This window comes from Pseudophryne corroboree, chromosome 2 (assembly GCF_028390025.1).
Source record: "Pseudophryne corroboree isolate aPseCor3 chromosome 2, aPseCor3.hap2, whole genome shotgun sequence".
Lineage (NCBI taxonomy): Eukaryota > Metazoa > Chordata > Amphibia > Anura > Myobatrachidae > Pseudophryne > Pseudophryne corroboree.
In genome coordinates this window covers 302,624-327,256 of record NC_086445.1, presented here as the reverse complement: position 1 = coordinate 327,256, position 24,633 = coordinate 302,624, and the positions used below count along the sequence as shown (strand labels likewise).

General features: G+C 44.1%; 1 protein-coding gene and 1 non-coding gene across 2 annotated transcripts in view; one reads left to right on the top strand and one right to left on the bottom strand.

Annotated features, from left to right (window-relative positions):
- The window catches only part of APBB1 (amyloid beta precursor protein binding family B member 1), a 121,654-nt gene that overhangs the window by 41,656 nt on the left and 55,365 nt on the right, over positions 1 to 24,633 (bottom strand). Inside the window, exons 10-12 of the mRNA XM_063950771.1 lie at positions 22,552 to 22,636; positions 22,302 to 22,385; positions 21,810 to 21,922 (exon numbers count right to left, since the gene is read on the bottom strand). Of these exons, the coding sequence (XP_063806841.1) occupies positions 21,810 to 21,922; positions 22,302 to 22,385; positions 22,552 to 22,636 (282 nt within the window). The remainder of the gene's footprint in view (positions 1 to 21,809; positions 21,923 to 22,301; positions 22,386 to 22,551; positions 22,637 to 24,633) is intronic.
- On the top strand, positions 5,792 to 5,912 carry LOC135054162 (U5 spliceosomal RNA). The gene has a single exon (XR_010243400.1). It is a non-coding gene; the product is annotated as a U5 spliceosomal RNA (small nuclear RNA).

The window sequence follows — 24,633 nt, the reverse complement described above, 5'->3', positions numbered from 1 at the left end:
TCACTGCCGCCACCGAGGGAGCAGCACGAGGAGCCTGTCAGCGGGGAGAAGGTAAGTATATCCCCCCCCCCCTCTCTCTCTCTCTGTCTCTCTCTCTCTCTCTCTCGGACACCGCCTGCCGCAATGTGTAAAAAATGGGACTGGCTGCCGCAATGTGTAAAAAATGGGACTGGCTGCCGCAATGTGTAAAAAAGGGGGATGGCTGCCGAAATGTGTAAAAAATGGGACTGGCTGCCGCAATGTGTAAAAAAGGGGGATGGCTGCCGAAATGTGTAAAAAATGGGACTGGCTGCCGCAATGTGTAAAATGGGACTGGCTGCCGCAATGTGTAAAAAATGGGACTGGCTGCCGCAATGTGTAAAATGGGACTGGCTGCCGCAATGTGTAAAAAATGGGGACTGGCTGCCGCAATGTGTAAAATGGGGTCCTGGCTGCCGCAATGTGTAAAATGGGACTGGCTGCCGCAATGTGTAAAAAATGGGTACTGGCTGCCGCAATGTGTAAAATGGGACTGGCTGCCGCAATGTGTAAAAAGGGGGACTAGCTGCCGTAATGTGTAAAAAGGGGGACTGGCTGCCGTAATGTGTAAAAAGGGGGACTGGCTGCCGCAATGTGTAAAAAGGGTCTATCTGCCGCAATGTGTAAAAAGGGGGACTGGCTGCCGCAATGTGTAAAAAGGGGGACGCTGTCTGCTGTAATGTATAAAAGGGGCTCTACCTGGTGTAGTGGCGCTACTGTGCAGCGTAATTTGAATAATGTAGACTACTGTGCACCGTAGTATGAATTGCTATTATTTTGTGGCCACGCCCCTTCCCCGTGAAGCCACGCCCCTAGAATTTTTTTGCGCGCCTACGGCGCACTCTGCCCCTATCTTACATGGGGGGGGGGCGCCACTGTCGTTTCTTGCACACAGCGCTAAAATGCCTAGTTACGGCACTGGGATGTAGTATAATTCCCTCAGTGTTATATAATGGAAGACATGTAATAATCAGGACTGTAGTATAATTCCCTCAGTGTTATATAATGGAAGACATGTAATAAGTTGAGCTGTAGTAGAATTTCCTCAGTGTTATATAATGGGAGATATGTAATAAGCAGGGCTGCAGTATAATTCCCTCAGTGTTATATAACTGGTCTCGCTGTCACAGACTCAAAGCATGACCAATGCTATCTGTCTTTTAACCACTAACTGAAACCCAATTGTTGGTGCAGAATCTTTCATCTCTGTAAGGTTTGAGCATACACAGCACAGGGACTGAATACTTAAGCAAACATTTTTTATTTTATATCTGCATATAATGAATTAAGAGTTTATAAAACAAACTTTAACAGGTTACTGGCCTGCAAAAAAAACCAAAATACTGTCTGGAATAACCTGTGTAGGCGTCTGTCAAACATGCTGACATTTTAGAGGGTTGAATACTTTCGTAAGCCACTGTATGGGGCAGATATACTAAGCCTTAAGGGGGGTATACATCTGACTGACACGTCAAGAACAAATGTGTCTGGCGCTAAATTAAAAAATGTATATAGCCTCTGAATATAGAGAGGACAACCTAGATTTGGCTGCCTTCACAATGTGGAACTGGAAATCCACTCGACATAAAAGAAATGTGTTAGTCAAAGATATAAGTGAAGTCGCACAAAATGTTAACCGACTGCTGTTTTGATACAAGTTAATAATTTATTTCAAATTACTGATTAAAATCTTAATCTTAAAATGCAAACAATAAAGCAGAATTAGTAGCATAAGACCATGAAACATTAATTTTGTCAATTACTCCACATACAAGTAAATGTAAACTCCACACAGATTATGCTTTGGTCAGTAATGCTCCTTTTTACAAAAGGATTAATTGCTTACACCTACAAAGATTAGAGCAATTAAAAGAAAGTTCTTCTTCAGCTGAAATGATTCATGCACATAAGTAAACAAAGTTAGTATTTGTTCCAAGCAGAATAGTTGTTAGTTCACAAGAAAGAGATTTAATTGCATGCACTTGTGAGGTTTAAGGCAGTCATGAGATAATTCTCCAGCTGAGTAGATTTAATTTCATGCACAAATGGAGATAATTTATAAAGATTTTGGCTCCAAACAAGCTGACTGTTTATTTGCGCAGACAACAATCATAGGTGATGATTTTTTTTAAAAACAAGCCACTTTGAAAGAGATGCTGTTCATATATTGGGTGTTATTAGTTAATACTTCACCCATCCATTAGTGTCAGGAGCGCTCCTGGGTTGTGCAAGCTCGTATGTCCTCCTGGTGATTCCTCCTGCCTGGTCCACAATAGCTGGAATCCTGGTGTCAGATGCAGGAGATGGGGGACTCGTAGCTGAATCTACGGGTTCATGCACAGCCGCAGCAACTGTGGGAGAGTGGAAACGCCTGCGTGTGTCGCGTGCCGCGACTTCTGGGTTCGGGCTTCCGGACTTTGCGTTCCACTTGCGGTTCACGGGGGAATGAGTCACCTGACGCGTTTCTCCGCCCACAAAGATGGCGGTTTCATCAGAGGATGATAGGCTCATTACCATGGTCTCTTTTTATCCCTTCAGGGGGCTCCCCATTGGATAATGTATGTTAACTCTTAATCTCCCTTAGTTGGGATGCAATACCATTCTATTCTGTCAATGTTATGTAACCACAGCAGATAGTTAACAGATAAATTATTAGCTAATTAGTGTGTCCTTGCTCACATTTAAATAGTACAAAGCAGATATATTATAATATTGAGGTGCCTGTCTACTACTCAACTTAAAAAAATATATATAAAAAATAATAAATAATAATAAGATATATAGTATATATATATATATATATATATATATATATATATATATATACATATATACATATATACACACACAATTTATAATCCGGCAATTAATAAATGATAAAAAACAAAATACAAAAATTATCAGCATATACAAACATAAATAAACAAATGAATTTGTTCTGAGGAAAAATTTCTCCCTTAGATATATGAAAAATGTATATAAACATATATCATATGAATATATTTTTCCAGATTCTAATTACATTTTAATTTTTAATGTATAAATTACTATCCATTGTATCTTTAGCAGATTTTTTATGCATATATAAATAACTATCTTAATATTGATAGGGTCAAATAAACGCAAATATTTTTAGACAAATCTAACTGTAGAAAAGATATAGCTAAACAGTCATAAAACATAAAACCGATTATCCTATATAGAGAAACAGAGACAGAATAGGAGGAGGCGAACAGATGGGGGAAGGGGAAAGGGGGGGGGGGGAAGAGAGAAGAGAGGTGTATATATATATATATATATATATATACATATACAGACTATTCCATTCAGACAGAAGCATCGTAATTCTTATATATTGTTTAATTCGATATTCTCATTAAGTCCCAAAGGCTCCAATGTTTTCAATCTGAATATCCAATAAGTTTCCCTTCTGCATAGCAGATTAAACCTATCTCCCCCTCTTTCAGTCACTCTAATTTGTTCAATTATACATATTGTAATTTCTTTTTCATCCACTAGGGGTCACTGGAGTACTCTTGGGATATGGACGGCGTAGCAGAACAAAGGCACTGAATATTTAAATTTAGAACTCTCCACCCCTCCATATCCCAGAGTACCTCAGTGTACGAACCCAGTGTTTTTTCTGTGCTCAAAGCACTAACATCGGCTTGTGGGATTCCCACACTTGGATGGAAGATTTTATTAATTTTTCATTTTGACTTTTTTAATTTTTAATTTTACACTTAGCACATCCCTTCCCAGTCTCTGGAAAAACATGGGTCCGGGATGGTGCCGCTGCAAGGCAGCGCATGGCGTGTCGGTCCTCACAAAGAGCACCCTCACAGCCACAGGCAGCCCACTGTCTCCTGCAACAGCTGGACGGAGCTTACAGAAAGAAGCCCCGTCACAGCCAGGAAGAAATGATCAAAGAGCTGGACGGAGCTTACAGAAAGAAGCCCCGTCACAGCCAGGAAGAAATGATCAAAGAGCTGGACGGAGCTTACATAAAGAAGCCCCGTCACAGCCAGCAAGAAGTTATCAAAAGGAACAAGCTGGACGGAGCTTACAGAAGAAGCCCCGTCGCAGCCAGGAACAAGATGACTTGAAAGCTGGACGGAGCTTACACATAGAAGCCCCGTCGCAGCCTTGAATAGGAGAAAGGTAAGCTGGGGAACGGGGCGGTCAGCGCAGGCTGCCGCCCCGCTAGGTGGGTCACAGTGAATGCCGCTTCCACGCACCGCCCGCCACAGCGCCCAGCCGCTACGTCTGAGACTCGCTCCAGACGGCAGCGCTACGTCCGCCCGTCCCAGCCGCTCCGTCCGGCCAGCACATCCACCCGTAGACGCTCACTAACAGCGTTAACAGGGTGACAACCGGGCCGCTGCTCCGTCCGGCCGCCCAGCACCGCAGATGCCAGCCTCCCTGCAAGTCTTCCCGGCTGTTCCTGAGAAGACACAGTGTTACAGGGGGGAAGGGGGGCGGTGGAATCGGGCGGCTCACTGCGGAAAGGGTATGTAAAATACATATATAAACAGCAGTTATATATGCAGCTAGATGTGACAGTAAATAATGCAGACATGTATTATAACCTGTCCTGTGATATCAGACCTATATTAATGATTATCATGTATAATAGGCTATTGAGCCTATATTAATGCTGTATAATAGGCTATTGAGCATATATTAATGTCTGTAATTATCATAGGCTATTGAGCCTATATATATATATATATATATATATATATATATATATATATATATATATATATATATATATATATATATATATATATATATATATATAGAATGTACTCGGATCGGCACTCACCCTGCACGTTTAATGGTGCTCCGGTGCCATCTGGAAGAAGTATGCAAGCATTTTTCCAATAGGACAATCAGCGGCACTCGGAGACTGTAGACATCAAGGTTAAAGTGCAAGTGCTTTTATTCCATAACAACAAAAAGAAGGGGTGGTCCAACGTTTTGGGGCGCAGAGGCCCCTTTGTCAAGGTGTTGCTGTTTGTTCACCTTGACAAAGGGGCCTCTGCGCCCCGAAACGTTGGACCACCCCTTCTTTTTGTTGTTATGGAATAAAAGCACTTGCACTTTAACCTTGATGTCTACAGTCTCCGAGTGCCGCTGATTGTCCTATTGGAAAAATGCTTATATATATATATATATATATATATATATATATATATATATATATATATATATATATATATATATATATATATATATATATATCTGTCAATAGAACATATATAGGGGGCGCTCCATAGTGCATAAAAACTTTTTATTTTTAAAATTATACACAAGGTATTTAAAACCAACTGTAAGTATTCGTACCAGAAGGCAACCAGTGTGGGCTGGTTACCACGTGATTCAAATCAAAATGATCAATTGGAAAGGCAGAAACAAGTGTCAGGCGATCATACCGGATACCTCCACCCGCCGACGGCTGGTCTCCCCAGACTCTCGGGCAGGAATCACACACGTCCTATATATATTTATTCATAGAGCATGTGTTGTACCCATACTGTGATTATACTGTATAAGAGGCTATATTAACACTGAACAATTGTAACTTGTTCGGTGATTATCACAGTCAGCATGGCAAAGGGGCCATTTTAACATGCTTCCTGTTGTTTTTCCAGTTTGTAATTCTGGAACATTCCTGCCCTACATCTCTAAGCCACCAGAGGCGCAGGGGTGTTAGTGGGAATTTGGTTCGGGTTTCACATGCCCATGTGAATTGCTTTTCACATAAAGAATACTCTGGTTTCTCTTCAGATCGAATAAATCTTTCGCTTTTTACTACAGATTTCCGTTGAGAGAAACAACCATGAGTTTCATATAAATATGCTTTTCAGCAATAAAATATATATATGATAATAACTTCAATAAGTCGTGCAAGTGTCTGTCCGTTGACTATTGTGGTGTCTGTCTGCATAGCGAGTAAGGCTCTAGCGCAGACTAAAAATAATTTTAAAGATCCTATGTTAAGCATTGGCAATTCAAATTAAAAGAGCGGTAATCGGAGTCTCGGAAGTTACTCCACCAGCACTAACGAAGGACAGTCTTTCCAAAGGGCCAATTTCCCTTTGGGTACCAGGGTGTTTATTTAACTGGTCTTATAATTTAATGCACGATTCTATGTCAAATCTCACACCGATAACTACGAGTGAGAAGGGTACATTAGTCCAGCACTCAGATAGTGCGGGGTTTTTGACAACCATACATTGCTAAATCCCAGTGAGTCAATGTCTCCATTTTTACAGAGACTGAGTAGACTCTAACCACTATTTAAGACGCGATCCGCCATTGGTAAATGCGTCTGTGTCAAACATTATAAAGACCCAAGATACATTTGGGTCACTAGACTCTATGTATGGAAACAATGACGATCACTGTTAAAAGAAGCTGCAGAGTATATCTGTAAAGCTTCTGCTAACGCCGGTTACTTCGATTCTCACTTTTCATCGTCGCTAGTTTAAGCGCGACAAGGCCAGAGCTTGTTTGGTCCTAAATTTGATATTCAGCCATTACCGCATCCAGTATCAAAACGGAGATACTTGTGCCGGCGTTTAATCCCTTTAGACTTCAGTTTTTTCAAGGCGGTGGTACAAAACAGTCACGCCTTGTAACGACAGGACGCTACAGTCAGCAAGCCAGTGGCTTGACGACCTCTTAGGCCATCTCCATGTTCCAATTGTGGAAGCGCGTCTTGACACGTTACATTTGCGTTTCCAGACATCAACTCATGGATGTCTCAGCTATTTACAGATTAAAGGACAAGACTGCCTCTGTCGAACGGTTTGGCAGGTTGCCATTTAGTCTCTGCTGGTTTTCAGCTGTCTTTATAACCAGGCAGTAGTACACCAACAGAGTCAGGGTTACTTATTCCCCTCTGTTTGGGGTAACAAAACCAGACAGCTCCGTCGCAGTCTCAATCAGCAAGTCACTTACTGCAGTTTGAAAATGGATTTTCTGCGGTTAGTATTTGCATATTGGAGCCACAAAATTGCATAATTGCGCTTGATCTTCACAATGCGTATTTACCCATTCCGGTTTGGTCATCACAGGTTCTAGCGTTTGCAAAACGCCACAACCATTAACCATTTCAGGTCTACCGTTTGGCTTCTTGTCAACGCCTCGGGTATTTACCAAAGTGATGTTGGTGATGATAGCTCATCTCAGAGACCTGCCAGTGACAATCGTTCCATACTTAGACGATCTGCTCATAAGAACTCTGTCTCAACAGAGTTCCTCTAACTTGCGCTACTAATGTATACTGCGGTGGCAGGTCAAGTTCAAAAACAATCGCATCGAATTCCGTCTGAACGACGTCAATTCCTAGGTAAGATTATAAATACGGTAAATCAAAGACATTTACCTACTACACCAGCAAGAACAAATGTACATCTAGTAATTAGTGCAAAAGCCACGCACACTAGCGGTACATTGGTGTATTCGCCTGTTAAGAATAATGATGTGTTTTCAAAGCGCTTTAGTTCGCCGCCCTTCACTCGCGTTTCCCACAGAGGGGCGAGGGTGTATATACTCTGGACGAGAGTCTCAGAGGTTCAGGAGTTGTAGTTAAAAAAAAAAAAAAAAAAAAAAGATCAGCGACAGAGGTTCTAAAACGGATCACGACAGATTGCTGTCGATAAATGTCCTGGAACGCCGTGCAATTTACAATGCACTACATGCTTCGCTTTCAGTCTGACCAAGTGCAGTCAGACAACGCAACGGGAGTTGCATACACAACAACCAGGGAGAACCAAGAAGCCGCATGGCAATGCGGCAGGTAACTCGAATCCTCAATTGCCCAGAACACCATTATGTGATGATGTCAACGGGGTTCATTCCGCGAGTGGACATCTGTTAGACAGATGATCTCACCCGTCAGGATTTATATCCTGAAAACTGGACATTAAATCCAGAGGTGTTTCATATGTGAGCCCACAGAAGGGGTTACCCTCAGGTATACATGATGGCATCTCGCCACAATTACAAAAGCTCAGTATGTGTACAAAACGACAGATCACAAGGGCAGTGGCGGTGGAGTCTCTCACATTCGTGTGGTCATTCAGCATCGTGTATCTGGCTCCACCATTTTCCGCTGCTCTCTCCGTTGCCAAAACGGATCATAAGACAGTTCGTCACAGTCATACTAGTGATATCTCATGGGTTTCGGAGAGCTTGCTTCTCGAATCTCCAAGGAATACTTGCACACGATCTTGGCCAGCTCATAATACGTCCAACCTGTTACAACAGGGAACGTTCTTTTACCCATAGTTACCTATGTACCTATTACCTATGTACCGCAGCTGCGGTTGACGGGGTGGGGGTTCAGACCGCCCTCTTAAGAAAAGAAATAGGGCATTACAGTATCGGTTATACCAACCATGTTACGAGCTAGTAAGCCGCTTAAGGCAGCTCATTATTACAAAATTTGGTGTGCTTATATAGGTGGTAAAGCTCGGAAGTTTCCGACATCATCTTTCAAGTTACCCGTATTCTGTTATTTTACAAACGGGGTGGGATGGAGAACTGCGTTTATCTGCACTGAGGGTGCAGGTATCTGTGTGGTCAACTTATTTTCAAAGACGTTTGACTCTATTGCGTCGATACACACCTTTCTACAAGGTGTCATCAAAGTGCAGCCTCCATTTATCCCACCTACAGCGCCAGGCGACTTGAGGTTGGGTTCAGATTTCTTACAGTTTTCATATTTTGAACCCTTACAACAAATGGGGATTAAGTTTCTCACTTGGGAAAACATTTTTCTTCTAGCCTTAGCTTCGGCAAGGGTTTTGTTTTCATATTTGGGTGCCTTGTATTCCAAGCCACCGTATTTGAGTTTTCTCATGACAAAGCAGATCTTCGGACGAATTCCGCTTTCTTATTCTTCACATCAATATACCAATAGTGGTTCCTGTGTTGACAGCACATTCTAGAATTCTGAATGTGGTACACGCATTACGCGTCTATATGTCCCGAACGTCTACAGTACGTAATACGGATATGTTGTTTGTTCTCTATGATGCTGCCAACTGGGGTTAGCCAGTTTCTCAGCAGACATTATCCAGTTGGATAATAATGACTACAGGTCAGGCTTACTTTAAGGCTAGGTTACAGTCGCCTACGTCAGTAATAGCTCATCCCACAGGTTCTGTCTGTGGGAATGTCAGACCCAGCGGGTCGTGGAGCGTCTACAACGCGGCTACATAGCCTTCAGTGCACCACGTTTGTGCACGTTTACACGTTATGAATGGTTGCGGCATCAGCATCTAGCTTTGGCTGCCTACTGTTACAAGTGTCAAACAGCTCTCCGGCCCACGAGGGAAGCTTTGGTACGTCCCAAGAGTACTCCAGTGACCCCTAGTGGATGAAAAAGAAAATAGGATTTTGGTACTTACCAGGTAAATCCTTTTCTTTGAATCCATAGGGGGCACTGGACGCCCACCCAGAGCAGTTTTACCTGGGTTGTGTTAAGCTCACAGGAGCTTAGGGTAACACATTTTACCTGGTTTGTATTAAGCTCAAAGGAGCTTATGGTAACACATTTTCACCGATTGGTTCAAACTATAAAGGTCTATCGATTATGCTGTCAACTGTTTAGTTGACATTAACGTTATGGGTCAACTTTGTTGTTGTCCGTTATGTTATAGGAATTCTCCATTGTCAACCTCTCTATAGTAGTTCGCTCAGTAAAAACACTGGGTTCGTACACTGAGGTACTCTGGGATATGGAGGGGTGGAGAGTTCTAAATTTAAATATTCAGTGCCTTTGTTCTGCTACGCCGTCCATATCCCAAGAGTACTCCAGTGCCCCCTATGGATTCAAAGAAAAGGATTTACCTGGTAAGTACCAAAATCCTATTATTTCTTAATTCCCCTTGTTGACAATGGTTTGTATGTCTAGATACAAATAAACTTTTCCCTAAGATGTTACGTCTATGTTCCAAAAACCGTATTTTGAATTTTCTAATGGTGCGACCAACATATTGTCGGGTGCACCCACAGGTCAATAGATATACAACATAAGAGGATTCACAATTAGTAAAACTTTCTATAGAATGTTTCTCCTGTAGCAGTTGACTTATTACTAGTTATTTTCCTTGAACCCACATAATTGCAAGTTAGACACTTATTTTTAGCGCACTTGAAGAAGCCCATAGGTCTATCTAGTCTCCAGTCTATAGCACCCATATTCTTTTCTATCTTATCATTCTCTAGTTTTGGTTTCTTCTTCCCAAGCAAACTAGGGGCAAGTTTTGTCTGTAAAGTGTCCGACTTTCTATATACCACTTTGAAGTTCATGGCCGAACCTACGTTCAGCAAAGGGTCTACTTTCAATATAGCTGAATTCTGGTTAATAATTTTTCTTATGTCCGTGGCATACGTATTGTACTGTGTCACAAAATAGGATTTTGGTACTTACCAGGTAAATCCTTTTCTTTGAATCCATAGGGGGTACTGGAGTACTCTTGGGATATGGACGGCTTAGCAGAAACAAAGGCACTGAATATTTAAATTTAGAACTCTCCACCCCTCCATATCCCCGAGTACCTCAGTGTAGTACCTCAGTGTTTTTTACTGAGCCGAACAGGAACTATAGAGAGGTTGACAATGGAGAATTCCTATAACCTAACGGACAACAACAAAGTTGACACATAACGTTACTGACAACGAAACAGTTGACACCATAACCGATAGAACCTTATAATTTGAACCAGTCGGTGAAAATGTGTTACCATAAGATCCCCTGAGCTTAATACAAACCAGGTAAAACTGCTCTGGGTGGGCGTCCAGTGCCCCCTATGGATTCAAAGAAAAGGATTTACCTGGTAAGTACCAAAATCCTATTTTCTTTTTCATCCACTAGGGGTCACTGGAGTACTCTTGGGACGTACCAAAGCTTCCCCCGTGGGCGGGAGAGCTGTTTGACACCTGTAACACTAGGCGGCCAAAGCTAGATGCTGATGCCGCAAACGTATCAAACTTGTAAAAGCGCACAAACGTGTGCACTGAAGACCATGTAGCCGCACGGTCAAGCTGCGTCGTAGAAGCTCCACGACCAGCTGGCCATGACGTTCCCACAGAACCTGTGGGATGAGCTATTACTGATGTAGGCGACTGTAACCTAGCCTTAAGGTAAGCCTGACGTATAGTCGGTTTTATCCATCTGGATAAGGTCTGCTGAGAAGCTGACCCACCCCACTTGGCAGCATCATAGAGAACAAACAACGTATCCGCATTACGAACCGTAGACGTTCGGAACATATAAACGCGTAATGCGCGTACCACATTCAGAATTCTAGAATGTGCTGTCAACACAGGAACCACTATTGGTTGATTGATGTGAAAAAATGACACTAGCTTTGGTAAGAAATCGGGATTCGTCCGAAGTTCTGCTCTGTCATCAGGAAACACCAAATACGGTGGCTTGCATGACAAGGCACCCAAATTTGAAAAACGTTTTCCAAGTGAGAAACTTAATATCCACTTGCTGTAAGGGTTCAAAATATGAAGACTGTAAGAAATCTGAACCCAGATTCAAGTCCCATGGCGCTGTAGGTGGGATAAATGGAGGCTGTACTCTGAGGACACCCTGCAGAAAGGTGTGTACCGACGGCAATAGAGCCAATCGTCTTTGAAAATAAAATTGACAACACAGATACCTGCACCTTCAGTGTAGATAAATGCAGTCCTCCATCCAACCCCGTCTGTAAAAATAACAGAATACGGGTAACTTGAAAGATGATGTCGGAAACTTCCGAGCTTCACACCAACCTATATAGGCACGCCAAATTCTGTAATAATGAGCTGCCGTAACCGGCTTCCTAGCTCGTAACATGGTTGGTATAACCGATACTGTAATGCCCTCTCTTCTTAAGAGGGCGGTCTCAACAACCACCCTGTCAACCGCAGCCGCGCTAAATAGGGGTAAAAGAACGGCCCCTGTTGTAACGGGTTGGACGTAGTATGAGCGGCCAAGGATCGTCTGCGAGTAGTCATCAGAGATTCGAGAACCAAACTCTCCGAGACCCATGAGATATCACTAGTATGACTGTGACGGACACTCTTATGATCCGTTTTAGCAACGGAGAGAGCAGCGGAAAACGGTGGAAACAGATACACGAGGCTGTACGGCCACGCGATTGTGAGAGCATCCACCGCCACTGCCCTTGGGATCTGTCGTTGTGGACACATACTGGGCGTTTGTAATTGTGGCGAGATGGCATCATGTCCACCTGAGGGTAACCCCACCTGTGGACCAACATGTGAAACACCTCTGGATTTAATGCCCAGTCTCCTGGATGAAAATCCCGACGGCTGAGATCATCTGTCTAGCAGATGTCCACTCTCGGAATGAACCCAGTCGACAATATCACCTTGTGGTATTCTGGGCAATTGAGGATTCGAGCTACTTCCCGCATTGCCATGCGGCTTCTCGTTCCTTCCTGGTTGTTGTGTATGCGACTGCCGTCGCGTTGTCTGACTGCACTTGGACAGTCTGAGAGCGAAGCATGTAGTGCAATGTAAATTGCACGGAGTTCCAGGACATTTATAGACAGCAATCTGTCGTGATCCGTTTAGAAACCCTGTTGCTGACCATTTTAAACTACAACTCCCCAACCTCTGAGACTCTCGCCCAGAGTAGAGACACCCTCGCTTCCCTGTGGGAAATCTGCCTATGTGAGGGCGACTACTGCTGTTGAAATGGACGCGAGTGAAAACCTACGAACTGAAGCGCTTCGAAAGCCCATCATTGTTCCTAATAGGCGAATACACAAATGTACCGATAGTGTGCGTGGCTTGAGCACTAATTGTACCAGATGGCGTATAATCTGTACTTTCTGGTGTAGTAGGTAAATTCTTTGATTTACCGTATCTGGAAACATACCTAGGAATTGAAGTCGTTGAGACGGAATTAGATGCGATTGTTTTTGAACTTGACACTGCAACCGTGGTGTACGTTAGCAGCGCAAGTCGGAGGAGCATCTGTTGAGACGGAGCTCTTATGAGCAGATCGTCTAAGTATGGAACGATTGTCACTGCCAGAGATCTGAGATGAGCTATCATTACCAACATCACTTTGGTGAATACCTGAGGCGCTGACAAGAGGCCAAACGGTAGAGCCTGAAACTGTTAATGGTTGTGGCGTATTGCAAAACGCAAGAACCTGTGATGAGGTGACCAAACCGGAATGTGTAAGTACGCATCCTGGAGATCAAGCGCAATCATGCAATCTTGTGGCTCCAAATATGCAAATACTAACCGCAGAAAATCCATTTTCAATCTGTAGTAAGTGACTTGCTGATTGAGACTGCGACGGAGCCCTCCGGCTTCGGTACCACAAACAGACGGGAATAATAACCCTGACTTTGTTGGTGTACCAGGCCTGGAATTAAAAACTGCTGAAACCAGCAGAGACTGAATGGCAACCTGCCAAAACGCCTTATTTCGTCCGACAGAGGCAGTCCTGTCTTTTAACCCTAAAAAGCGGATACATCCATGAGTGGATGGCTGGAAACCCGGCAAATGTAACGTGTAAAGGCGCTACCACAATTGAAAATTCGAGATGGGCTGAGAGCCCGTCAAGCCACTGGCTTGTTGTGACTTTAGCGCCCTGGCGTTACAAGGCGTGACTGTTTTTGTACCACAGCCTTGAAAAGACTGAAGTCTAAAGGCTTTAAACGCCGGACCAGAGAGTATTTCCGTCTTGATACCGGAGGCGGCAATGGCTAGACTTTTCACCGAAATATGCATTTGTCAAATTTAGGACCAAACAACTTCTGGCCTTGTCGTGCTGAAACTAGCGACGATGAAAAACGAGAAACGAGGTAACAGGCGGCAGCAGACGCTGTACAGAGATACTCAGTAGCTTCTTATTAACGATAAGTATAACGTGATCGTCATTGTTTCCATACACAGAGCGCCCTAGTAACCCAAATGCAGGGGTTAAAGTGGGGGGGAACGAGGTGGAACTGAGTTCCACCACCTGTAATGGTAGGGGGAACTAGTTCCACCTCCACCATTGCCCTGCACAGTAATGCCAACAGAAAAGCCCAACTCATCATCTGCGTCAATCGATGATACAGGCGGCACTAGTGTTGCTAATGAGCTGCAGCCACCTACTCCTTCCTCAGGTTCTGGTGCCTCTATGGTCCTCCTCCAAGAGTTCCACCACCTCACTAGGACCACTTTAAGCCCTGCCCAAATGTATATTGGGTCTTTATAAGGTTTGACACAGACGAATTCACCAATGGCGGATTCTCCAATTTAGATGTCACTGTGTGGAAACGGGTAAATAGCCTTAAATCTTAGTAAGATATCCTAAATAAGAAACCCATTGAAGATCTGTCGTTTAGTAAATACGACGGATGAAATGTTAGAGGCTCCTTAGTCTCTGTAAATTTCAGAGACTGACTCACTGGTCATTAGCAATGTATGGTTGTCAAAACCCGCACTATCTGACTGTCTAATGTGCCCTCCTCACTCGTATTTAGCGCTGTGAGGTTTGACATAGAATTGTCAGACTGCAACATAGAAGAAAATGTTTAAATTATAAGACCAGTTAAATTAACCCCCTGGTATCCAAAGTGAAGTTGGACCTTTGGAAAGGCTGAGACTCCTCCGTTCAAGCTGGCGGAGTCACTTCCGAGACTCCGATCTTACCACTCCTGTCGAGCGGAGTCAATTTGAATTGCCAATGCTTAACATAGGATCTGGGAATGAACCGGCTTCCGGAGTGGAAACCTACAAAACATACTGAACATGTGGTAGATTTATGTCCAGACATTGTTTAAAAGTATTTTTAGTCTGTGCTGGAGCCTTACTCCTTATGCAGACAGACAACACAATAGGCAAAGGACAGACACTTGCACGACTCAGTAAAGTTATTACTTAAGGTGTGTAATATATATCTATCTATTTATGGCCGAAATGCAGTTCACATGGCCAGCCTATGTGAAACCTGAACCAAACTTCCCACTAACACCCCTGCGCTCCGGTGGAGTAGAGATGTAGGGCAGGAATGTTCTGGAATTACAAACTGGAAGAAGCAGGAAGCATGGTTAAAATGGCCCCCATGCCATGCTTACACTGATATCACAGGACAGGTTACAATTGCTGCAGTGTTAATATAGGCTCAATAGCCTATTATACAGTGATAATCACAGGCAGGCCACAATACATGCTCTAGTGTTAATATAGGCTCAATAGTCTAGTACACAGTGAAAATCACAGGCAGACCACAATACATGCTCTAGTGTTAATATAGGCTCAATAGTCTATTACACAGTGAAAATCACAGGCAGTTTACAATACATGCCTCCAGTATTAATATAGGCTCAATAGCCTATTATACATTAACTCTGCCTGCTGTTTATATAGGTATGGCAGCCCTTTACATTCCCTTGTAGCCGCGCTGTAATCAGCCAGATCCCCCCCCCCCTTCCCCCTGTACTCCCTGTAGCGCTGTGTCTCAGCGGGGAGCATTGCCGGGAAGTCTTTGCAGGGAGGCGAGGGACACTTCTTGCCGAGCAGCGGAGGTCGGCTGGCCGGAGTGGCGCGTAGTGGCTTCCGGCGTCGCTAGCCGAGCTGCGGCGGTTCTCCCCCTCTCAGCGCTGGCACCAATACAGCACTGACGGAGCGTCTGGGGCGGCCGGACGGTGCTGGGGCGGCCGGACGGAGCGACTGAGGCGGCCGGACGGAGCGGCTGGGGCGGCCGAGCGGCGGCATTACAACACTGACCCCACACAGCGGGGCGGCAGCCTGCGCCGACCGCCCCGTTTCCCCAGCATACCTTGTTGTAGGGAGGCCTGCGACGGGCTTCTAACTGTAAGCTCCGAGCTCTTCAGGTCATGGCTGCGACGGGGCTTCTATCTGTAAGCTCCGTCCAGCTGTTGCAGGAGGCAGTGGGCTGCCTGTGAGGGTGCTCTTTGTGAGGACCGACACGCCATGCGCTGTCCGTGCAGCGGCACTATCCCGGACCCATGTTTTTCCAGAAACTGGGAAGGGATGTGCTAAGTGAAAAAAGTAAAATGTAAAAGTAAAAATGAAAAATTAATAAAATCTTCCACAAAGTGTGGGAACTCCACACAAGCCTTGTTAGTGCTGTGAGCACAGAAAAAACACTGAGGTACTACACTGAGGTACTCGGGGATATGGAGGGGTGGAGAGTTCTAAATTTAAATATTCAGTGCCTTTGTTTCTGCTAAGCCGTCCATATCCCAAGAGTACTCCTGTGACCCCTAGTGGATGAAAAAGAAACACTGGTGTGTCCCTATATGAATCTTCTCTATCTCTTTCCCCTTCATCTTTATTATCACTTCTATCAATATTTTTATTCTTATTTTTAGTTAGTAGCATACACCTATCCTTCTTATTGGTGTCTTCTAATGCATTTTTCAGGATATAAGGAGGATAACCTTGATCTTCAAAAGCTTCATATATTATTTTGACCTGTTCCTGATAAGTATCCTGTCTAGAACAATTTCTTTTGATCCTATAGAATTGGCTTTTTGGGACATTGTCCCGCCATTCCCGCAAATGACTGCCGTCATATCTAAGAAAATTATTTGTGTCAACTGATTTAAAAAAGGTTTTAGTTTCTATGTTTTCTGTCCTGGACAGGAGCGCTACATCCAAAAAACTAATAAAGTGAGGATGTGTAGAGTGCGTAAATTTTAAACCAAAATTATTACAGTTACGGTGATTAATAAATGAAGTGATTGACATTAAATCCCCATCCCAAATAAAGAACAAATCATCAATATACCGCCTATAGAGGACCAGGTTCGCCCCAAAGCCACCACCCTAAATGTGCGCATCCTCAAGTGCACCCATATAGAGGTTGGCGTAACTCAGGGCGAACCTGGTCCCCATGGTGGTACCCCATGTCTGCAAAAAAAACTGTTTATTGAATGTGAAATAATTATGTTCCAATATATATTTCATTGATGCCACTATAAACACTCTCAATTTTTCTTCTAAAGATGAATCTTTCTCTAATACTTGGGTAATTACTTCCAACCCCCTCTCATGGGGGATGTTGGAATAAAGCGATTCCACATCGCATGTAAGGAAGTGATATGATTTTTTCCATTTAATTTCTTTAATAGTGTTTAGGAATTGTGTTGTATCTCTCATATATGATTCTAATTTAGTGACATACTTTTGCAAATGTGCATCAACAAAATGTGACAAATTAGAAGTGATAGACCCAATACCACAAATAATGGGACGACCTGGGGGTGAAATAAGTGTCTTGTTAATTTTAGGTAAATGATAATAAACTGGAGTGACGGGATAAGGGGTATAAATAAACTTCCATGTATCCTTGGAGATTGCGCCCCTGTCCAGGGCATCATCCAAAAGAACCTTCAGTTTCTTCTGAAAGGTTAATGTAGGATTAGAAGATAAGGTTTGGTAGAACAATTTATTATCTAACTGTGAGGAGGCTTCCTTTAGATAATAACTTGTATTTTGAATTACGAGATCACCGCCTTTATCGGCTTTCTTAATGGTAATGTTCTCATCCATCATCAGACTTTTGAGGGCTCTTCGTTCATCATTAGTTAATCTCTAAATGGAATTTTATCTGTTCTATCACATAACTTTCTAAAGTCTTCCATGGTGGTGTCATAAAAACTTTCCACCAGGGGACCTCTAAACTGAAGTGGATAGAACTCGTATTTTCTCTTAAAGACCCTGTCATCTTTTTTCTCAATACTGAATATTTTGGTAATAGTATCAGGGTCTAAAAGTACTCTCCCTTCCCAATTCCTCTAAATCTACCAGTGCACCTCTATCTGTTTCATCAAGTAAGATGGGTGTATTTATTTCTCCATCCTTTTTCTTATTCAATTTTTTCATGGCAAAATACCTTTTCCGACTTTGATTTCTAGTAAACCTATTAAGGTCGATAAAGAGGGTAAACAGATTGGGTTTTTGGCGGGAGCATACTTTAGACCCTTACTTAACAGCTGTTTTTCTGGAGAACTGAGTATTTTAGTAGACAGATTGTATATTCCCCTATAGTTCATACTTTTCTTTGATTCTTTTCCCTTCTTTCTCCTTCCTCCTCTACATCCTCTATGTCTCTGTCTCGACCTAAGTTTATTACATAGTGTATCTAGACATACAAACCATTGTCAACAAGGGGAATTAAGAAATATTACAATATGTATAATTGAACAAATTAGAGTGACTGAAAGAGGGGGAGATAGGTTTAATCTGCTATGCAGAAGGGAAGCTTATTGGATATTCCGATTGAAAACATTGGAGCCTTTGAGACTTGATGAGAATATCGAATTAAACAATATATAAGAATTACGATGCTTCTGTCTGAACGGAATAGTCGGTATATATAAGATGTGTAGGCGGAGAAGTCTGTGAATCTGTGTAGACCGCACAGGTTAATTTGATAATGGAGTGCAGGTGTTTGACCTAGTATAAAGTAAGGAGATGACAGACCATAGCCACACCCCCTGACAAAGTCCATTGACGAAACGCGTTGGGCGTGGCCTGTTGAGCAAAGGACAGATGGTCTGAACTTGGTCCTGGTCCCGGTGGAAGAGCAAACGGTATCCGTGACCCCTGCGGTAGAAGGAGATTCATCAACGGGAGAGAGCGGTTCCGATGCTGGATAGACTGGAGGACTGAGTGCACCGTTTTAAACCAAGATGTATGTGAGCATATGTTCAAAATAAATGAAATTGTGAACCTGTTGATTTATACCTGCGCCCTCCATTCTTCTTTCATTACATGCACATTGGGATTAGTGGCTCTATTCCCTAAAGGAGGAAGCGGCAGCGTACATCGCACAGAACGGGACTTAGGACATCAACAAAGGACTAAAAGCATTTTAAAGGAAAGTGTATTGAATGCGCAGCTTTTTACCTCTATATATATATATATATATATATATATATATATATAGAGATATATATATATATATATATATATAGAGATATAGATATATATATAGAGATATATATATATATATATATATATATAGAGATATAGATATATATATATATAGAGATATATATATATATATATATATATATATATATATAGAGAGATATAGATATATATATATAGAGATATAGATATATATATATATATATAGATATATATATATATATATATATATATATAGAAGCTGTGTAGTACGGCACTCAGACGCTGGTAGATGAATTGAGTTCAAGCCCTGGATAGCTGTCAACGTTTCAATTTAATAGAAATTTTTTTCAAGACATACATCTGAAAAAAATTTCTATTAAATTGAAACGTTGACAGCTATCCAGGGCTTGAACTCAATTCATCTACCAGCGTCTGAGTGCCGTACTACACAGCTTCTATCTACATCCCCCTGCATGCGGAGGAACAGTAAGGGCACCGGACCAAATAACCAGCCATACCAGTGAGTGCCAGATCATTACATTGAATATATATATATATATATATATATATATATATATATATATATATACACACACCCCTCTCTCCTCTCCCCCCCCCCTTTCCCGTTCCCCCATCTGTTCGCCTCCTCCTATTCACCAAATAATAAAGTATTAAATTAAATATGGAATATATATTTATAAAACATGTATCTGCATACGATTTCTGTCTCTGTTTCTCTATATAGGATAATCGGTTTTATGACTGTTTAGCTATATATTTTCTACAGTTAGATTTGTCTAAAAATATTTGCGTTTATTTGACCCTATCAATATTAAGATAGTTATTTATATATGCATAAAAAATCTGCTAAAGATACAATGGATAGTAATTTATACATTAAAAATTAAAATTTTATTAGAATCTGGAAAAATATATTCATATGATATATGTTTATAAACATTTTTCATATATCTAAGGGAGAATTTTTTCCTCAGAACAAATTCATTTGTTTATTTATGTATTTTTGGATATGCTGATAATTTTTGTATTTTGTTTTTTTATCATTTATTAATTGTCGGATTATAAATTGGATATATATCTTATTATTATTATTATTTATATATATTTTTTTAAGTTGAGTAGTAGACAGGCACCTCAATATTATAATATATCTGCTTTGTACTATTTAAATGTGAGCAAGGACACACTAATTAGCTAATAATTTATCTGTTAACTATCTGCTGTGGTTACATAACATTGACAGAATAGAATGGTATTGCATCCCAACTAAGGGAGATTAAGAGTTAATATATATTATCCAATGGGGTGCCCCCTGAGGGGATAAAAAGAGACCATGGTAATGAGCCTATCATCCTCTGATGAAACCGCCATCTTTGTGGGCGGAGAAACGCGTCAGGTGACTCATTCCCCCGTGACTCATTCCCCCGTGAACCGCAAGTGGAACGCAAAGTCCGGAAGCCCGAACCCAGAAGTCGCGGCACGCGACACACGCAGGCGTTTCCACTCTCCCACAGTTACTGCGGCTGTGCATGAACCCGTAGATTCAGCTACGAGTCCCCCATCTCCTGCATCTGACACCAGGATTCCAGCTATTGTGGACCAGGCAGGAGGAATCACCAGGAGGACATACGAGCTTGCACAACCCAGGAGCGCTCCTGACACTAATGGATGGGTGAAGTATTAACTAATAACACCCAATATATGAACAGCATCTCTTTCAAAGTGGCTTGTTTTTAAAAAAAATCATCACCTATGATTGTTGTCTGCGCAAATAAACAGTCAGCTTGTTTGGAGCCAAAATCTTTATAAATTATCTCCATTTGTGCATGAAATTAAATCTACTCATCTGAAGGAGAATTATCTCATGACTGCCTTAAACCTCACAAGTGCATGCAATTAAATCTCTTTCTTGTGAACTAACAACTATTCTGCTTGGAACAAATACTAACTTTGTTTACTTATGTGCATGAATCATTTCAGCTGAAGAAGAACTTTCTTTTAATTGCTCTAATCTTTGTAGGTGTAAGCAATTAAGCCTTTTGTAAAAAGGAGCATTACTAAACAAAGCATAATCTGTGTGGAGTTTACATTTACTTGTATGTGGAGTAATTGACAAAATTAATGTTTCATGGTCTTATGCTACTAATTCTGCTTTATTGTTTGCATTTTAAGATTAAGATTTTAATCAGTAATTTGAAATAAATTATTAACTTGTATCAAAACAGCAGTCGGTTAACATTTTGTGCGACTTCACTTATAGTGAAGCCAACTGACTGATCAGGGTTAGTGTACATACTCAATGCGTTGGTCAGGACACCGAACTGTGACGTCAGCCCCTGCAGCAAGAGTACGGGCGGTCACACACAGCCAGATGTATCGCCCATCGGCTGCGCAGCACAGGCTATCACAGACACACACGCCGACGGGCTCACGATATATCGGCCAGCGTGGACCCAGCTTTACTGTCAATTTTCAAACACAGCTTGCAACATGGCAGCTAGGAGCTGGATGGCTGATATTTTATCTCCATGCACTTTAGCTCTCTCCAAGGCTTAGTAAATAGACGCCTTTATCTCTTTCCATGGCTGAGTACATCTCCCCCTATGTCAGCTACAGAGGAGCTCACACCCAGGTAATGTGGAACATTACTACTCTCATTCAGAGACTGCTTCCCACACTTGCTGAAAGCTATTAGGTTATAAGAGCACATACTGGAGGGGGCTCTCTGTCACCTCTAGTGCCAGCTGGACGGTACTGCATGCACTAGTTACAGACAGAACCAAAAGAATCTCCTGAGACCTTTGAAAGCCGCTGTGGGGTTAAGGTGATCGCGCAACATCCGTTACCTGCTGATGCAAGACTGTAACAGTCGCTGACGCCACGTTGACCGTGACAGGAATCCAGGAGGCTCGGTCCGTGCTCAGCGCAGTCTGCAGAGTGCGATTTATCACCTCCATTCCTAGACGACAAGAAGAAGAGCGCTTCAGATTCCGCCCTCAGAAACACAGCGCCCCCCCCCTACCCCTCACTGATACTGGCTACAGTCCATTACTATACCTAACAAGATGGGAAGCCACATGTCAGCACGCTTGGTGTAGTGGTCACCACTGCTGACTTATAATACGTAGGTCTGATTCCCAGCAAAGCCCTGTGTGGACACCCTGGACTCTGCCATGATACAACCTGTGTGTGTGTGATTGATATCCTCTCTGTATGGCACGGCAGAATATGTGTGCGCTATATAGTGACTGGTAATAATTATTTCCCTGGTACCGCCCCCACCATACATATTAGCAGACTGCAGCGGGAAGACCATAGGATGACTTAGGACCACCTACCCACGGGTCTGCTGACTGGGACATTCCCTAGAAAGTAGACCTGGAAGCGCTGAACGAGTTCATTCTTTGGGGCTGGAAACTCAACTGGAAGAGAAGGGAAAGGCGTCCAGAATGAGAGGAGGAGACACGTTAGTCAGAGGCAGAAATAAGGGATGGAAGGGGAGGAGCCAGCACTGGGAGGGGAGGGGCCTGCACTGGGAAGGGGAGGGGCCAGCACTGGGGAGGGGTAACATGTGGTTTGGTCCCGCACCTTGGAAAGGAATATCTACCAGTCTGGACTGGTCCAGAAAGAGGCCATTCATGAGCGAGCGTGTGCTCCGTCTTTCAGCCATAATCTGTTAGGAAACATACAGTAACATGGTGAATAAAGTGGGAGGGTCAGGGGAGTGGCCTGCAAAGAAGTGGAAGGACAGCTCAGGCTAAATATGGGAGGGACAGGCCAGGTGCAGGGAAGGTAAGATGAGGGGGAAGGGACAGGTCAGGCATGGTGGCGGGGAAGAGACAGATCAAGCGCAGTGGCGGAGAAGGTAAGATGAGGGGGAGCAGGTCTGGTGCGGTGGAGGAGATGGTAAGATGAGGGGGAAGACAGGTCAGGTGCAGGGGTGGGGGAGAAGGTAAGATGAGGTGGCGAAATGTCGGGCATGGGGGTGGGGGATGGGACAGGTCAGGTGCGGGGGTGGGGGAAGGGACAGGTGCGATGGTGGAGAAGGTAAGATGTGGGTGAGACAGGTCAGGCATGAGGGTGGGGGAAGGGACAGGTCTGGTGCAGAGGTGAAGGCAAGATGATGTGGAGACAGGCCAGGTGCTGGGGTGGGGGAAGGGACAGGTCAGGTGCGGTGGTGGAGATGGTAAGATGAGGGGGAGCCAGGTCAGGTGCACAGGTCAGGTGCGGCGATGGAGAAGGTAAGATGAGGTGGAGCCAGGTTAGGTGCGGGGGTGGGGGAAGGGATAGGTCAGGTGCGGTGGTGGAGATGGTAAGATGAGGGTGAAGGGATAGGTCAGGCATGATGGCAGGGAAGGGACAGCTCTGGTGCGGTGGCGGGGAAGGTAAGATGAGGAGGGAGACAGGTCTGGTGCGGTGGTGGAGAAAGTAAGATGAGGGGGAAGACAGGTCAGGTGCAGGGGTGGGGTAAGGGACAGGTCAGGTGCAGGGGTGGGGGAGAAGGTAAGATGAGGTGGCGAAATGTCAGGCATGGGGGTGGGGGATGGGACAGGTCAGGTGCGGGGGTGGGGGAAGGGACAGGTGCGATGGTGGAGAAGGTAAGATGTGGGTGAGACAGGTCAGGCATGAGGGTGGGGGAAGGGACAGGTCTGGTGCAGAGGTGAAGGCAAGATGATGTGGAGACAGGCCAGGTGCGGGGGTGGGGGAAGGGACAGGTCAGGTGCGGTGGTGGAGATGGTAAGATGAGGGGGAGCCAGGTCAGGTGCGGCGGTGGAGAAGGTAAGATGAGGTGGAGCCAGGTTAGGTGCGGGGGTGGGGGAAGGGATAGGTCAGGTGCGGTGGTGGAGATGGTAAGATGAGGGTGAAGGGATAGGTCAGGCATGATGGCAGGGAAGGGACAGCTCTGGTGCGGTGGCGGAGAAGGTAAGATGAGGAGGGAGACAGGTCTGGTGCGGTGGTGGAGAAAGTAAGATGAGGGGGAAGACAGGTCAGGTGCAGGGGTGGGGTAAGGGACAGGTCAGGTGCAGGGGTGGGGGAGAAGGTAAGATGAGGTGGCGAAATGTCAGGCATGGGGGTGGGGGATGGGACAGGTCAGGTGCGGGGGTGGGGGAAGGGACAGGTGCGATGGTGGAGAAGGTAAGATGAGGAGGGAGACAGGTCTGGTGTGGTGGTGGAGAAAGTAAGATGAGGGGGAGACATGTCAGGGGTGGTGGCAGAGAAGTTACGATGAGGGGGAAGGGACAGGTCAGGTGCGGTGGTGGAGGTAAGATGAGGGGGAGACAGGTCAGGTGCGGTGGCGGAGCAGGTCGGATGAGGGGGGTGACAGGTCAGGCGTGGTGGTGGGGCAGGTAAGATGAGGGAGGACAGGTCAGGCGCGGTGGTGGAGTAGGTAAGATGAGGGGGGACAGGTTAGGTGCGGTGGTGGAGCTGGTAAGCTGAAGGGGAGACAGGTCAGGTGCGGGGTGGGGGAGAAGGTAAGATGAGGGGGGGGACAGGTCAGGCGCGGTGGTGGGGCAGGTAAGATGAGGGAGGACAGGTCAGGCGCGGTGGTGGAGCAGGTAAGATGAGGGGGGACAGGTTAGGTGCGGTGGTGGAGCTGGTAAGCTGAGGGGGGACAGGTTAGGTGCGGTGGTGGAGCTGGTAAGCTGAAGGGGAGACAGGTCAGGTGCG